The 16,233-nt window shown below is 40.5% G+C and overlaps 1 protein-coding gene across 1 annotated transcript in view; it reads right to left on the reverse strand.

Annotated features, from left to right (window-relative positions):
- The window catches only part of ATP9A (ATPase phospholipid transporting 9A (putative)), a 421,913-nt gene that overhangs the window by 18,212 nt on the left and 387,468 nt on the right, over positions 1–16,233 (reverse strand). The window contains exons 25-27 of the mRNA XM_053693787.1: positions 1,315–1,423; positions 840–897; positions 221–424 (exon numbers count right to left, since the gene is read on the reverse strand). Coding sequence (XP_053549762.1) covers positions 221–424; positions 840–897; positions 1,315–1,423 — 371 coding nt within the window. The remainder of the gene's footprint in view (positions 1–220; positions 425–839; positions 898–1,314; positions 1,424–16,233) is intronic.

The following is a 16,233-nucleotide window of genomic DNA, read 5'->3' on the forward strand; positions in this document are numbered from 1 at the left end:
TATTCTCCACTTATCAGATGTTACCTGAGATGAACACAATAAGAAAGGTACAATCTGATAGGAGGACTATAGGTTTATTTTCTATGTATGTTTGAAAAAGAACAAAAACAGGGCTACAATTTTAATAAGAAGAGTGAAGAGATCAAGTTAGGTTTCCAGCAAATAAAACACAAATACAGATTAAAACATAAGATGATTTGAAAGTAGAACAATCCCTTACCAATGAATTCATGTAGAAAGACCAGTGAGGCAATATAGCAGGACAGACTGAGGAGTTCAGCTACAATCATAAACCAGTGCCACGTCTGGATGGTCAGCGCAACCATGAGAAGTTCAGTGAGGATGAGAGACGTGAAAGAAATCGCAACAATGTGAACAAATTCTGACTCGAATAGCAAAAGTGCTCCATACATGATGATGCTTCCTGCAAATAAGATGACATATCTCATTGTTAGTGTGAAAAGAAGCAACTTCATTATTAAAAAAAAAAAAAAAAAAAAAAACTAAAACAGGTAATTGACTCAAGAATGGAAAAGATTCCATAGTGGTTCTATATCCCCATATACAATCTAAGGGACTAGTGTACTGAATTACAGGCAATAATTATGTGATTACCTGGGATGGTGAAAGCTCCCAAATAGCGTGTGTGTGTATATGTGTATATGTATATATAAATGTGTGTGTATATGTATGTATATATAAATGTGTGTGTGTATATGTATGTATATACGTATATATACACGCAACGTATATATATATACACGCAAATTACATCTCAAAATACAAACTGAGATACTAAATGGTTTATATGAAGAAAGACACAGATTATATACTCTTACCTTGGTATATACTGATAAGGACCCATATTAGAAATGTTTTGTAAGACAGTGGACGACCCTGAAAAATATTACAATAAATGATCTTATTGAGTAAATAAAAATAAACAAAGAAATATATCATCCAAATCGCCATGATACTAGTTTAAACAACTGTACGATTTCAGCATTGCTTTACTAAGGCAAAAGCTAGACATTCATTTCTAGATATTACATTGAAAATAATTCAAACCTATGATCTGCAAAGGGGTTAAGCACAGTTAAAACTAGCTACAAAGCATCAAGGCACTACTGGGAGCTAGCTTGACCATATCTGGTGAGCCAATGAGAAAAGGCAGATATGTGTAGCCACCAAACACAATTAGTGCATTACTTCTGCTTAGATTATGTACTTATGCTTATGGATATTAAGAGAACAAAAGTAAAATTAATAACAGAACTAAGTGAAAATATTGTTTTGGTTTTCATGTCCACTAACCTTAAGTAGATCTTTATACAGCTCAGGATACAGCATAGCAACCTCAGATTTCACATCTTTATCCAGAACCAGAGAAAATACCGGGAACATTGTATAAATTGTAGAATATCTGTATAAAAAAGAAACAATTGTCCCTCAGGGTCATATATTAATTTATTATAACCCTTCAGTGAGAAAATCATTTAATCCACAGTGGTTTAACAATTGCAGGTTTATTTGAAATGTTATCAAACTATATGTAAAATGTGGAAGTGACAAGAAATACTTTGGCAAACAAATGTATTATCCTGTACTGTAACAGCTGTGTTATTCTAGAGCAAGAAACATTCAGAGCACAGCTCATATCACAAACCAAATTTAGTGCAGGTGATCTGCAGAAAATAAAGAGATTAAGGGGCAGATTTATTAAAGTGCGGACGGACATGATACGATGTATAGTATCAGGCGGATTGATGTCCGCAGTCTCAGAGCAGGCGGACAAGTTATGGAGCAGCGGTCTTTAGACCGCTGTTTCCTGCGTACCTGAAGGCTCGCAGGGAAATAGGGGCATCAAGCTCCATTCGGAGCTTGATAATTTGGTCCCAAAGATTTCAGTTTCCAAACGGGATTTATGAACCAGTCAGGTTGCTACTCTGAATTCAAATCTTTATCAAAAGCAAGTAAATAATTACTGAGCAGGTATCATATGTTCCCTCTAAAATGAGAGCAATCTGGAAAAATAGGCACTTTTTTTTTTATACATCTCTGGACTGAACATACATATATTGCATTGTGTTTTTTATACATCTCTGGACTGAACATACATATATTGCATTTTTTTTTATACATCTCTGGACTGAACATACATATATTGCATTGTGTTTTTTATACATCTCTGGACTGAACATACATATATTGCATTGTGTTTTTTATATATCTCTGGACTGAACATACATATATTGCATTGTGTTTTTTATATATCTCTGGACTGAACATATATATATTGCATTGTGTTTTTTATACATCTCTGGACTGAACATACATATATTGCATTGTGTTTTTTATACATCTCTGGACTGAACATACATATATTGCATTGTGTTTTTTATACATCTCTGGACTGAACATACATATATTGCATTGTGTTTTTTATACATCTCTGGACTGAACATACATATATTGCATTGTGTTTTTTATATATCTCTGGCCTGAACATACATATATTGCATTGTGTTTTTTATACATCTCTGGACTGAACATACATATATTGCATTGTGTTTTTTATACATCTCTGGACTGAACATACATATATTGCATTGTGTTTTTTATACATCTCTGGACTGAACATACATATATTGCATTGTGTTTTTTATATATCTCTGGACTGAACATACATATATTGCATTGTGTTTTTTATACATCTCTGGACTGAACATACATATATTGCATTGTGTTTTTATACAATATTTCATATACAAATGATGCCTAAAAACATTTTTAAATGCTCACTTAATGAAAATTCACAACGTAAACTCTGGAAAAACAAAACATACTACAGCTTATTTGCTCATTTTGCAACAACTGGTTTTAGTTTTGTATTAAAATGTTATTAATGGGAGCTAAGAACTGAAATAGCAAATTACCATTAGGTAAGTCAGGAATTTGGTCAAATCATCATAAATGTAATGGTTTGTAAGTAAAATCAAATGAACATTTTTATTAACCACATAAAACAAGGAAGTCATTTACCTATCTATATTGTAGTTGTGTCTGTAGCTGCAGAGGTATTATCATTCCAATAAGGGAATCATACTTTTTCCAGTTCTGACCAATTCAACAACACACTAAGAGCCAGATTACAAGTGGAGAGCAAAATATTGCTTACTGAATGGAGCACAAATATTGCGCTCACTTAATACCAGAGCACGCAAATGCGCGCTGGTATTAAAAGTTAGGTGCAATGCGAACACAACCTCACGTTTGCATTGCATGGAAGCTTTGCACTCACAAGCGCGCGCTTCCATATGCTCCAATGGGAGCCTTATTCTCACGGCATGAGAACCTAGCGCATCTAAGGGGGTAAGTTGTGCAGCGATTCGCAGCAAATTGAAATATATATGTATATAAATAAATACATAAATATTTATGTGTTTATATGTGTATATACACATATTAACATATAAATATAAATGTATATAAGCATATACATATATATTTACAGAGAACACACAGTTTCTCATAGATCGCAATGTAAAGGCACTTTTAAAGGGACAGTCTAGGCCAAAATAAACTTTTATGATTCAGATAGAGCATGTCATTTTAAACAATTTTCCAATTTACTTTTATCACCAATTTTGCTTTGTTCTCTTAGTATTCTTAGTTGAAAGCTAAACCTGGGAGGTTCATATGCTAATTTCTTAGAACTTGAAGACCACCTCTTTTCAGAATGTATTTTAACAGTTTTTCACCACGTGCACGTGAGGTAATCTGGGAGCAGGTACTGATTGGTTAAACTGCAAGTCGGTCAAAAGAACTGAAATAAAGGGGCAGTCTGCAGAGGTTTAGATACAAGTTAATCACAGAGGCAAAAAGTATATTATTATAACTGTGTTGGTTATGCAAAATTGGGGAATGGGCAATAAATTTTTTATCTATTTTTCAAAACAATAACAATTCTGGTGTAGACTGTCCCTTTAAGTGCCGCTTTTTCTAACACCCCAGACCCGCTCACTTTAACCCCTCATAACTGCTTCATGCAGTTATTATTTAAGAAAAAAAAAATGCTACTCTTTTTTATTTTTACAAACTACACTACACTGTATTTTGGGGGCAATTGGGGGACATTTTAAAAATTAACCAGATCTGATCTCTGGTTAATCTTTGGAGCGTTAATTGCTACCGCGAGCTACCAGCAGCAATAACCAGCCACTTGCAATGGCTGGTTATTTATCGAATGCCCGTAAAAGGGCGAATTTGCCAATTTACGGCGCAAGATAAATTAGCGCTCCACTTGTAATCTAGCCCTAAATAGTTAAGTGTTAATTGTGTACTACCGGCTTAAATATACCTTTTATTTATTATCTCTGAAAAAAGATCTAACAAATAATACAAAGAGCATTAACTGGAACCTTGGCATTGGGTCAGGGAGCTGGATTGCAAGAAAGAGGAATCGCTTAAATTGACATTAAACCCCTTGAGATTTTAATATAATACATTTAGTTATGAATAATAAAACAACTTTGCAATACTAATGATTTATTTTGCCCCCTTTTTATGGATTTTAGCTCTGAGTATAGATTTAATTCTCAAAGTTGCAATGCACCCTTTTGACTTCTCAAGACTAACCCTGATACATAGTTTTAATTGATTTTAACAGAAAACACCTGCAAAACAATGCACTTTATACCAATATTATGACTATGGTTAACCTTGTTGTCTGCAGACTCAAGGCCAGATTGACTCCTCCAAATAAGGCAAGTGGTGGGAGAAGTTTGGTTATAGAAAATCAAATGCAGCAAACAAGGTGTTAATTTGTTTTAAAATGTTTATACTTAACTGATGTGTTTTCTAGACAACAGAAATGTCTGTAATTACAAGGTTTTTAATGTCTCTTTAAGAGGTATAAATAAAAAATATTAAGTTATTCTCCCATAGACTTCAATAGAGCGAGTAAAGCGGAAAAAAACTAACACACTTATTCGCGAGCAAACCCAATCGCGTTTGCCAAGTGCACTAACCAGACATGAAATATTAATATTTCACGTTCCAATGTTATTCACATATTTCTATATATATATGATGTTTTTTTGGCAAAAATATGTATGTATGTATATATATATATATATATATATATATACATACACACTAAGCGATAAGCCTGCCCAGAGGGCAGTCTATGTTTAAAAAACTACAAACCCCAAAGCTAATAATACAAAAAATAAAAAATGTAAAATTACAGAAAAAACATAATTTATGTAAGAACTTACCTGATAAATTCATTTCTTTCATATTGGCAAGAGGCCATGAGCTAGTGACATATGGGATATACAATCCTACCAGGAGGGGCAAAGTTTCCCAAACCTCAAAATGCCTATAAATACACCCCTCACCACACCCACAATTCAGTTTAATGAATAGCCAAGTAGTGGGGTGATAAAGAAAGGAGTAAAAAGCATCAAAAAAAGGAACTGGAAATATAATTGTGCTTTATACAAAAAAATCATAACCACCATAAAAAGGGTGGGTCTCATGGACTCTTGCCAATATGAAAGAAATGAATTTATCAGGTAAGTTCTTACATAAATTATGTTTTCTTTCATGTAATTGGCAAGAGTCCATGAGCTAGTGACATATGGGATAGTAATACCCAAGATGTGGAACTCCACAGAAGAGTCACTAGAGAGGGAGGGATAGAAATAATAACAGCCATTTTCCTCTGAAAAAAATAATCCACAACCAAAAAAATATAAGTTTTCTCTCATAGTTGAAAAGAAAAAAATTTAAACATAAGCAGAGGAATCAAACTGAAACCGCTGCCTGAAGAACTTTTCTACCAAAAACTGCTTCCGAAGAAGCAAATACATCAAAACGGTAGAATTTAGAAAATGTATGCAAAGAAGACAAAGTTGCTGCTTTGCAAATCTGATCAACTGAAGCTTCATTTTTAAAAGCCCATGAAGTGGAGACTGATCTAGTAGAATGAGCTGTAATTCTCGGAGGCACAGCCTGCCCCGACTCCAAATAAGCCTGATGAATCAAAAACTTTAACCAAGATGCCAAGGAAATGGCAGAAGCTTTCTGACCTTTCCTAGAACCAGAAAAGACAACAAATAGACTAAAAGTCTTCCTGAAATCTTTAGTAGCTTCAATAAAATATTTCAAAGCTCTTACAACATCCAAAGAATGTAAGGAGCTCTCCAAAGAATTCTTAGGATTATGATACAAAGAGGGAACAACAATTTCTCTATTAATATTGTTAGAATTCACAACCTTAGGTAGAAATTTAAATGAAGTCCGCAAAACTGCCTTATCCTGATGGATAATCAGAAAAGGAGATTAATAATAAAGACCTGATAATTCAGAAACTCTTCTAGCAGAAGAGATGGCCAAAAGGAACAACACTTTCCAAGAAAGTAGTTTAATGTCCAAATAATGCATAGGCTCAAAAGGAGGAGCCTGTAAAGCCTTCAAAACCAAATTAAAACTCCAATGAGGAGAGATCTACAAAGACAAGAGAAGACAGATGCGCCACATGGCCCAATATTGTTTGATCCAAACAATTTAATATGTGAAGGAGTAAACTCACATTTGTGAAAGCACCTCAGTCAATGCTATGGAGACAGTCTGGGACCTATAACAGTCACCCAGAAGACCGACTGCCAGTATTGCTGGTGTTGATGTGATGTCTGTATAAGAATGACAAAAAAGAGACACAGGTGCCTATATGGCCTAGTATTGCTTTAGCACAAATAAACCAATGCAAGCGATATGAATGGTACTCACAATAGTTGTAGCATCTCCTTTGATGCTATAGGGGCAGGATGGGATCAATGTAGTCACCCACCAGACTTAATCATTGCTGACTGGACACAGGCGGAGGTTCCGGATACTTCCAAGTTCAGAGTGGACCCAGGATACACCAATGGTCAAATGAGACCCAGTAAAATATATTCCCTCTCTAACAGAGGGGATATGGTAAAGAAGATGGTAGCAAGTGTTCCAAATAAAAATTACTTTATTAAAAAGATAAAAACAAGGTGACGCGTTTCTCAGCAACAAGCTGTTTCATCAGGCTTCATAAAACATTTGAGGGACACTTGCTATATATATCAAACATCTAATTAATCATAATTGGTATCACATGATGTTGGGAGGGGCCTAGGTTACAATTGAGTTAACATTGATGTCTTACTGGCCAATCATATTGTGATTTAACATAGTTACACCTCTAATTTAACATGGTTACTCCTCTACCATATATTAGATAAATTGATAGGTATCTAAAAGACATACAATTCATCAACATGTTGTCTATGACAGTCCACACAAAACACCTCAGTAAACATACTATGAAGTGAACAAATGATCAGACAACTACCTAACTACCCACATATTAAGATCAACCATAATTAATATTGATAATTCATATACAGAATAATCCTATATTATAAAAGACAAGTGTTTGTCTGAAGCCGTCATGCACAGTACAGACAAACACTTGGCCTTAGATTCTATTCTCGCGCACCTCGGCATAGCTGACAGCTGACAGATTGGGAGCGCGAGGTACACAGCATACAAGCAGCTGTGAGATAGGGAGCGTGAGCTACTCAACAGCTGTGAGGTCTGCTGCGTGAGAAGCGGCAACGCGCTCCCCAGACCTCACAGCTGTTTGTGGCCGACGGGAGCATCGCGAGGGGCGTGGCCGAGCGTCGCGAGGGGCGTAGCCGGGCGGGGTCCCGCGAAGACAGAGCAAGAGAGGGAGCAGGAGGGGGGGGGCAGAGAGCCAAAGAGAAGGGGGGGCAGAGAGCCAAAGAGAAGGGGGGGGGGAGAGAGCCAAAGAGAAGGGGGGGGCAGAGAGCCAAAGAGAAGGGGGGGGCAGAGAGCCAAAGAGAAGGGGGGGCAGAGAGCCAAAGAGAAGGGGGGGGGCAGAGAGCCAAAGAGAAGGGGGGGCAGAGAGCCAAAGAGAAGGGGGGGCAGAGAGCCAAAGAGAAGGGGGGGGGCAGAGAGCCAAAGAGAAGGGGGGGGGCAGAGAGCCAAAGAGAAGGGGGGGGGGCAGAGAGCCAAAGAGAAGGGGGGGCAGAGAGCCAAAGAGAAGGGGGGGCAGAGAGCCAAAGAGAAGGGGGGGGCAGAGAGCCAAAGAGAAGGGGGGGGGCAGAGAGCCAAAGAGAAGGGGGGGGGGCAGAGAGCCAAAGAGAAGGGGGGGCAGAGAGCCAAAGAGAAGGGAGGGGGGCAGAGAGCCAAAGAGAAGGGGGGGGGGGCAGAGAGCCAAAGAGAAGGGGGGGGCAGAGAGCCAAAGAGAAGGGGGGCAGAGAGCCAAAGAGAAGGGGGGGGCAGAGAGCCAAAGAGAAGGGGGGGCAGAGAGCCAAAGAGAAGGGGGGGCAGAGAGCCAAAGAGAAGGGGGGGGCAGAGAGCCAGAGAGAAGGGGGGGGGCAGAGATCCAAAGAGAAGGGGGGGGCAGAGAGCCAAAGAGAAGGGGGGGGTAGAGAGCCAAAGAGAAGGGGGGGGGGGGTAGAGAGCCAAAGAGAAGGGGGGGCAGAGAGCCAAAGAGAAGGGGGGCAGAGAGCCAAAGAGAAGGGGGGGCAGAGAGCCAAAGAGAAGGGGGGGGCAGAGAGCCAAAGAGAAGGGGGGGGGGCAGAGAGCCAAAGAGAAGGGGGGGGCAGAGAGCCAAAGAGAAGGGGGGGCAGAGAGCCAAAGAGAAGGGGGGGGCAGAGAGCCAAAGAGAAGGGGGGGGCAGAGAGCCAAAGAGAAGGGGGGGGCAGAGAGCCAAAGAGAAGGGGGGGGGGCAGAGAGCCAAAGAGAAGGGGGGGGGCAGAGAGCCAAAGAGAAGGGGGGGGGCAGAGAGCCAAAGAGAAGGGGGGGGCAGAGAGCCAAAGAGAAGGGGGGGGCAGAGAGCCAAAGAGAAGGGGGGGGCAGAGAGCCAAAGAGAAGGGGGGGGCAGAGAGCCAAAGAGAAGGGGGGGGCAGAGAGCCAAAGAGAAGGGGGGGGCAGAGAGCCAAAGAGAAGGGGGGCGCAGAGAGCCAAAGAGAAGGGGGGGCAGAGAGCCAAAGAGAAGGCGGGGGGGGGCAGAGAGCCAAAGAGAAGGGGGGGCAGAGAGCCAAAGAGAAGGGGGGGGGCAGAGAGCCAAAGAGAAGGGGGGGCAGAGAGCCAAATAGAAGGGGGGGGGCAGAGAGCCAAAGAGAAGGGGGGGGGCAGAGAGCCAAAGAGAAGGGGGGGGGCAGAGAGCCAAAGAGAAGGGGGGGGCAGAGAGCCAAAGAGAAGGGGGGGCAGAGAGCCAAAGAGAAGGGGGGGCAGAGAGCCAAAGAGAAGGGGGGGCAGAGAGCCAAAGAGAAGGGGGGGGGGCAGAGAGCCAGAGAGAAGGGGGGGGAGAGAGAGCCAAAGAGAAGGGGGGGGGAGAGAGAGCCAAAGAGAAGGGGGGGAAGAGAGCCAAAGAGAAGGGGGGGAGAGCCAAAGAGAAGGTGGGGAGAGCCAAAGAGGGGGGAGAGAGAGAGCCAAAGAGGAAAAAGAGCCAAAAAGGAGAGAGAGCCAAAGAGGGGGGAGAGAGAGCCAAAGAGTGGGGGGGGGAGAGAGCCAAAGGGGGGGGAGAGAGCTAAAGGGGGGGAGAGCCAAAGAGGGGGGAGAGAGAGAGCCAAAGAGGAAAGAGAGCCAAAGAGGAGAGCAAAAGAGGGGAGAGAGACAAAGAGGGGGGAGAGAGAGCCAAAGAGGGGGGGGCAGAGCCAAAGAGGGGGGGGAGAGCCAAAGAGGGGGGGAGAGAGCCAAAGAGGGGGGGAGAGCGCCAAAGAGGGGGGAGAGAACAAAAGAGGGGGGAGAGAGCCAAAGAGGGGAGGGGAGAGCCAAAGAGGGGGGGGAGAGCCAAAGAGGGGGGGAGCCAAAGGGGAGGGGGGAGCCAAAGGGGAGGGGAGAGCCAAAGAGGGGGAAGAGAGAGAGAGCCAAAGAGGAGAGAGAGCCAAAGAGGGGGGAGAGAGAGCCAAAGAGGGGGGAGAGAGAGCCAAAGGGGGGGAGCCAAAGAGGGGAGAGAGAGAGCAAAAGAGGAGAGAGAGCAAAAGAGGGGAGAGAGCCAAAGAGGGGGGGGGGGGGAGCCAAAGAGGGGGGGGGAGCCAAAGAGGGGGGGGGAGAGCCAAAGGGGGGGGGGAGAGCCAAAGGGGGGGGGGAGAGCCAAAGAGGGGGGAGAGAGAGCAAAAGAAAGGATGGAGAGAGCCAAAGAGGGGAGAGAGAGAGCAAAAGAGGGGAGAGAGAGAACAAAGGAGAGGGGGGAGAGAAAGCAAAAGAGAGGGGGGAAAGAAAGCAAAAGAGAGGGGGGAAGAGAGAGCAAAAGAAAGGGGGGAGAGAGCAAGGGGTGGGACCGCTGTTCTGAAAAAAATGGCCCGTGTACACGGGCTTTAGTACTAGTAAATATAAATAAATGCATAAAAATAAAAATAAACGAATATATATAATACATAGGTGATGACCTACCAGATTCTAAAAAAACTAAAGTAATTCAGACAGATACGTTATCAACACTGTCCCCACGGTATTTGTTAAACTAAGTGATCAAATTCAAAAATAAACTAAAAAAAACATATGTTATCACCGACCTTTGTAGATAATATGCTTCTTCATTCGTGTCACACTTAGTTGCCGCTAGATATTGATATAAAGTGGCGATACTATATAACTAATGAAATGTAACAAATTAGTTGGCGTCTTCAACCAAGCAGTGCGCATGTCTTGAACTGACATGTCATTCATAGGACTCTGTTGTTTAGTTATCGTCTAATGTATAACATTTATGCTGCGTGAGTCAAATTTCTGCTATACTTTGTCAGTGGTATGTGGGCTTATTCCAAAAAAATAAATAAAAACTTGTTGAAATAACTAAAGATCCGCAATTCTGCAGATCTAATCTGATCCTTCAAACATTTGTGTAAGGCAATTGAGACCACTCAGAGTGTGTTGCGGCTGGCCGATTTTAGTGACTGCCCATTAAATCTACCGCTTAGATATATGATAGGGCACAAGTAGTCATTAGAATAAATGTGGGCGTGATGGGGCTGTCCAGAAATAATATCAGCCCATATTTGTGACGTCTTTTCAGACGTAAAATCAAGTGATAGGATCACAGTGTTTGTTTATACACAGGGGTAGGCGTGTGGAATATTAACATAATCGCAGCGTCCTCCTTTTTTGTTGTCCAATGAGGAGAGATTGATTTAATGAAAGGCTTGATACGGACCAAAGCCTGTACAAAACAGTGAATATCAGGAAGCTTAGCAATCTTTCGGTGAAATAAAACAGAAAGAGCAGAGATCTGTCCCTTCAAGGAACTTGCAGACAAACCTTTATCCAAACCATCCTGAAGAAACTGTAAAATTCTAGGAATTCTAAAAGAATGCCAGGAGAATTTATGAGAACACCATGAAATATAAGTCTTCCAAACTTGATAATAAATTTTCCTAGAAACAGATTTACGAGCCTGTAACAGTATTAATCACTGAGTCAGAGAAACCTCTATGGCTAAGCACTAGGCGTTCAATTTCTATATCTTCAAATTTAATAATTTGAGATCCGGATGGAAAAACGGACCTTGAGACAGAAGGTCTGGTCTTAAAGGAAGTGGCCAAGGTTGGCAACTGGACATCCGGACAAGATCCGTATTCTAAAACCTGTGAGGCCATGCTGGAGAACACAAACAATTGTTCCATTATGATCTTGGAAATCACTCTTTGAAGAAGAACAAGAGGCGGGAAAATATAAGCAAGTTGGTAACACCAAGGAACTGCTAATGCATCCACTGCCTCCGCCTGAAGTTTCTTGTTTAGATGGGAAGCCATCAGATCTATTTCTGGAAAACCCCACATCTGAACAATCTGAGAAAACAGATCTGGAAGAAGCGACCACTCCCCTGGATGTAAAGTCTGATGGCTGAGATAATCCGCTTCCCAATTGTCTACACCTGGGATATGTACCGCAGAAATTAGACAGGAGCTGGATTCCGCCCAAGAAAGTATCCAAGATACTTCTTTTATTGCTAGGGAACTGTGAGTCCCACCCTGATGATTGACATATGCCACAGTTATGGTATTGTCTGTCTGAAACAAATGAATGGTTCTCTCTTCAACAGAGGCCAAACCTGAAGAGCCCTGAAAATAGCACGGAGTTCTAAAATATTAATTGGTAACCTCGCCTCTTGAGATTTCCAAACCCCTTGTGCTGAAACTAATTTTAATCATCTCTTGTCTGTTAGATACAGAGTCATGGACACTGAATCTATCTGGAAACCTAAAAAGGTGACCCTTGTCTGAGGAATCAAGGAACTTTTTGGTAAATTGATCCTCCAACCATGTCTTTGAAAAAACAACACTAGTTGATTTGTGTGAGATTCTACAGAATGTAAAGACTGAGCTACTACCAAGATATCGTCCAAATAAGGAAACACCGCAATACCTTTGGAAAGATTCTTGGATGGTCGCTAGGCCAAATGAAAGAGCGACAAATTGGTAATGCTTGTCTAGAAAAGACAATCTCAGAAACTGATAGTGGTCTGGATGAATCGGAATATGAAGATATGCATCCTGTAAGTCTATCGTGGACATATAATGCCTTTGCTGAACAAAATGCAGAATAGTCCTTATAGTCACCATTTTGAAAGTTGGCACTCTTACAAAACGATTCAAAATTTTCAGATCCAGAACTGGCCTGAATGAATTTTCTTTCCTTGGGACAATGAATAGATTTGAATAAAACCCCAGACCCTGTTCCTGAAACTGAACTGGTATGATTACCCCTGAAAGCTCCAGGTCTGAAACACACTTCAGAAAAGCCTGAGCCTTTACTGGATTTGCTGCGATGCATGAGAGAAAAAATCTTCTCACAGGAGGTCTTACTCTGAATCCTATTTGGTACCCTTGAGAGACAATACTCTGAATCTATTGATCTTGGACAGAATCTGCCCAAATGCTTTGGAAAAATCTTAATCTGCCCCCTACTAGCTGAGCTGGAATGATGGTCGCACCTTCATGCAGACATGGGGGCTGGCTTTGGTATCTTAAACGGCTTGGATTTACTCAAACTTGAAGAAGATTTCCAATTGGAACCAGATTCTTTGGGGGAAGGATTGTGTTTCTGTTCCTTATTTTGTCGAAAGGAACGAAAACGGTTAGAAGCTTTAGATTTACCCTTAGGTCTTTTATCCTGAGGCAAAAAACTCCCTTCCCCCCAGTGACAGTTGAAATAATCAAATCCAACTGAGAACCAAATAAATTATTACCTTGGAAAGAAAAAGATAGTAATCTAGACTTAGATACCATGTCAGCATTCCAATATTTGAGCCACAAAGCTCTTCTAGCTAAAATAGCAAAGACATAGATTTAACATCAATTTTGATGATATCAAAAATGGCATCACAGATAAAATGATTAGCATGTTGAAGCAAGTGAACAATGCTAGACAAATCAGGATCCATTTCCTGTTGTGCTAAACTTTCCAACCAAAAAGTTGATGCAGCTGCAATATCAGCCATAGAAATGGCAGGCCTGAGAAGATAGCCAGAATATAAATACGCTTCCCTTAGATAAGATTCAAGTTTCCTGTCTAAAGGGTCCTTAAAGGAAGTATTATCTTCCATAGGAATAGTAGTACGTTTGGCAAGAGTAGAAATAGCCCCATCAACTTTGGGGATCTTTTCCCAAAACTCTAATCTAACGGCTGGCAAAGGATACAATTTTTTAAACCTTGAAGAAGGGATAAAAGAAGTACCAGGCCTATTCCATTCTTTAGAAATCATATCAGAAATACCATCAGGAACTGGAAAAACCTCTGGAATAACCACAGGAGGTTTATAAACAGAATTTAAACGTTTACTAGTTTTAGTATCAAGAGGAGTAGTTTCCTCAATATCCAACATAATCAACACCTCTTTAACAAGGAACGAATATACTCCATTTTAAATAAATAAGTAGATTTGTCAGTGTCAATATCTGATGTAGGATCTTCTGAATCAGATAGATCCTCATCAGAGGAGGATAATTCAGTATGTAGTCGGTCATTCAAAATTTCATCAACTTTATGAGAAGTTTTAAAAGACCTTTAGCATTTATTAGAAGGCGGGATAGCAGACAAAGTCTTCTGAATCGTATCAGCATTCACAGGGATATCATGTAGATTAGATGTTGAAGGAACAACATGCATTGTACTATTACTGATGGATACATTCTCTGCATGTAAAAGTTTATCATGACAACCACAGCTGCAGATATAATCTCCACAAATTTACAACAGATACACTTAGCTTTGGTAGAACTGTTATCAGGCAGCAGGGTTCCAACAGTGGTTTCTGAGACAGGATCAGATTGAGGCAAATGTAAGAGAAAAAACAACATATAAAGCAAAATTATCAATTTCCTTATATGGCAGTTTCAGGAATGGGAAAAAAATGCAAACAGCATAGCCCTCTGACATAGAAAAAGGCAAGAGGCATATAGGAATGGGGTTTTAAATAATGAAATTATTTGGTGCCAAGTATGATGCACAACGCAAAATAAAATTATTTTTGTTGGCACTAACAACATCCGGAAATGACACACTCGAGTCATTGCAGACGCAACCTTGTGCAAGGAAACTCGGCGTCAACTAAGACGCTGGAAATGATGAATTTGCGTCACCGGACATACCTTTGCGCCAAAAAATTATTGCGGCAAGAATGACGCAATAAACATCAACATTTTGTGAACTCGCGAGTCTTATTTTGCCCCTGAGAATTTAATGAAAAAGAAGTCAATTTGAAAAAAGACTATACCCCATGTATGTTTTTTCCCAAATATGAAACTGATAGTCTGCAAAAGGAAATATACATAAACCTGACTCATGGCAAATATAAGTACAATACAAATATTTAGAACGTTATATTAATACATAAAGTGCCAAACCATACCCGAGAGTGCCTTAAAGGGACAGTCTACCATAGAATTATTATAGTTTTAAAAGATAGATAGTCCCTTTATTACCCATTCCCCAGTTTTGCATAACCAACACAGTTATATTAATATACTTTTTACCTCTGGGATTACCTTGTATCTAGGAACCTTCTTCCAGCCCCCTGATCACATGACTGTGACTGTTTATTATCTAGTGTCTTAAATTTAGCATTGTAATGTGCTAAATCTTAAATAATCCCCTGTGCCTGAACACAGTGTTATCTATATGGCCCACGTGTACTTTCTGTCTCTTTGTGTTGAAAAGAGATTTACAAAGCATGTGATAAGAGGCAGTCCTCAAAGGCTTAGAAATTAGCCTATGAGCCTACCTATGTTTAGTTTAAACTAAGAATACCAAGAGAAAAAAAGCAAAATTTGATGATAAAAGTAAATTGGAAAGTTGATTAAAGTTAAAAGTCCTATCTGAATAATGAAAGTTTAATTTATACTAGACTGTCCCTTTAAGTAATGAAAACATACTTACCGAAAGACACCCATCCACATATAGCAGATAGCCAAACCAATACTGAAACAGTTACCAGTAGAGGTAATGGAATATGAGAGTATATCGTCGATCTGAAAAAGGGAGGTAGGAGATGAATCTCTACGACCCATAACAGAGAACCTATGAAAAAGATTTCCCACGAGGAAAACCATAGAATTCAATAGGTGATACTCCCTTCACATCCCTCTGACATTCACTGTACTCTGAAAGGAATCAGGCTTCAAAATGCTGAGAAGCACATATCAACATAGAAAATCAAGCACAAACTTACTTCACCACCTCCATAGGAGGCAAAGTTTGAATTATGGGTGTGGTGAGGGGTGTATTTATAGGCATTCTGAGGTTTGGGAAACTTTGTCCCTCCTGGTAGGATTGTATATCCCATACGTCACTAGCTCATGGACTCTTGCCAATTACATGAAAGAAAAACAAAGCTATCCAAAATAAAAAATGCAAACCTAAACTAATACCCATATAAAAATAAAAAATCCCCCCAAAATAAATACACCCCCTAATCTATCAATAAACTACCAATAGCCCCCTAACAGTAAAAACCCCCACCCAACCAACATCCCCAAAATAAAAAAACAAAGTCTAAAAAAACCTAAGCTACCCATTGCCCCTAAAAGGTGCCTTTGTATGTGCATTGCCCTTAAAAGGGCATTCAGCTCTTTTACTGTCCTTAAAAGGGACACGGACAAGCTAGATTACAAGGTAATCAGCAAGAATTGTGTTTGTTTTTTTAAGTCTAAGATGCCGGAGAGG

This window comes from Bombina bombina, chromosome 1 (assembly GCF_027579735.1).
Source record: "Bombina bombina isolate aBomBom1 chromosome 1, aBomBom1.pri, whole genome shotgun sequence".
In the NCBI taxonomy this organism is placed as follows: domain Eukaryota; kingdom Metazoa; phylum Chordata; class Amphibia; order Anura; family Bombinatoridae; genus Bombina; species Bombina bombina.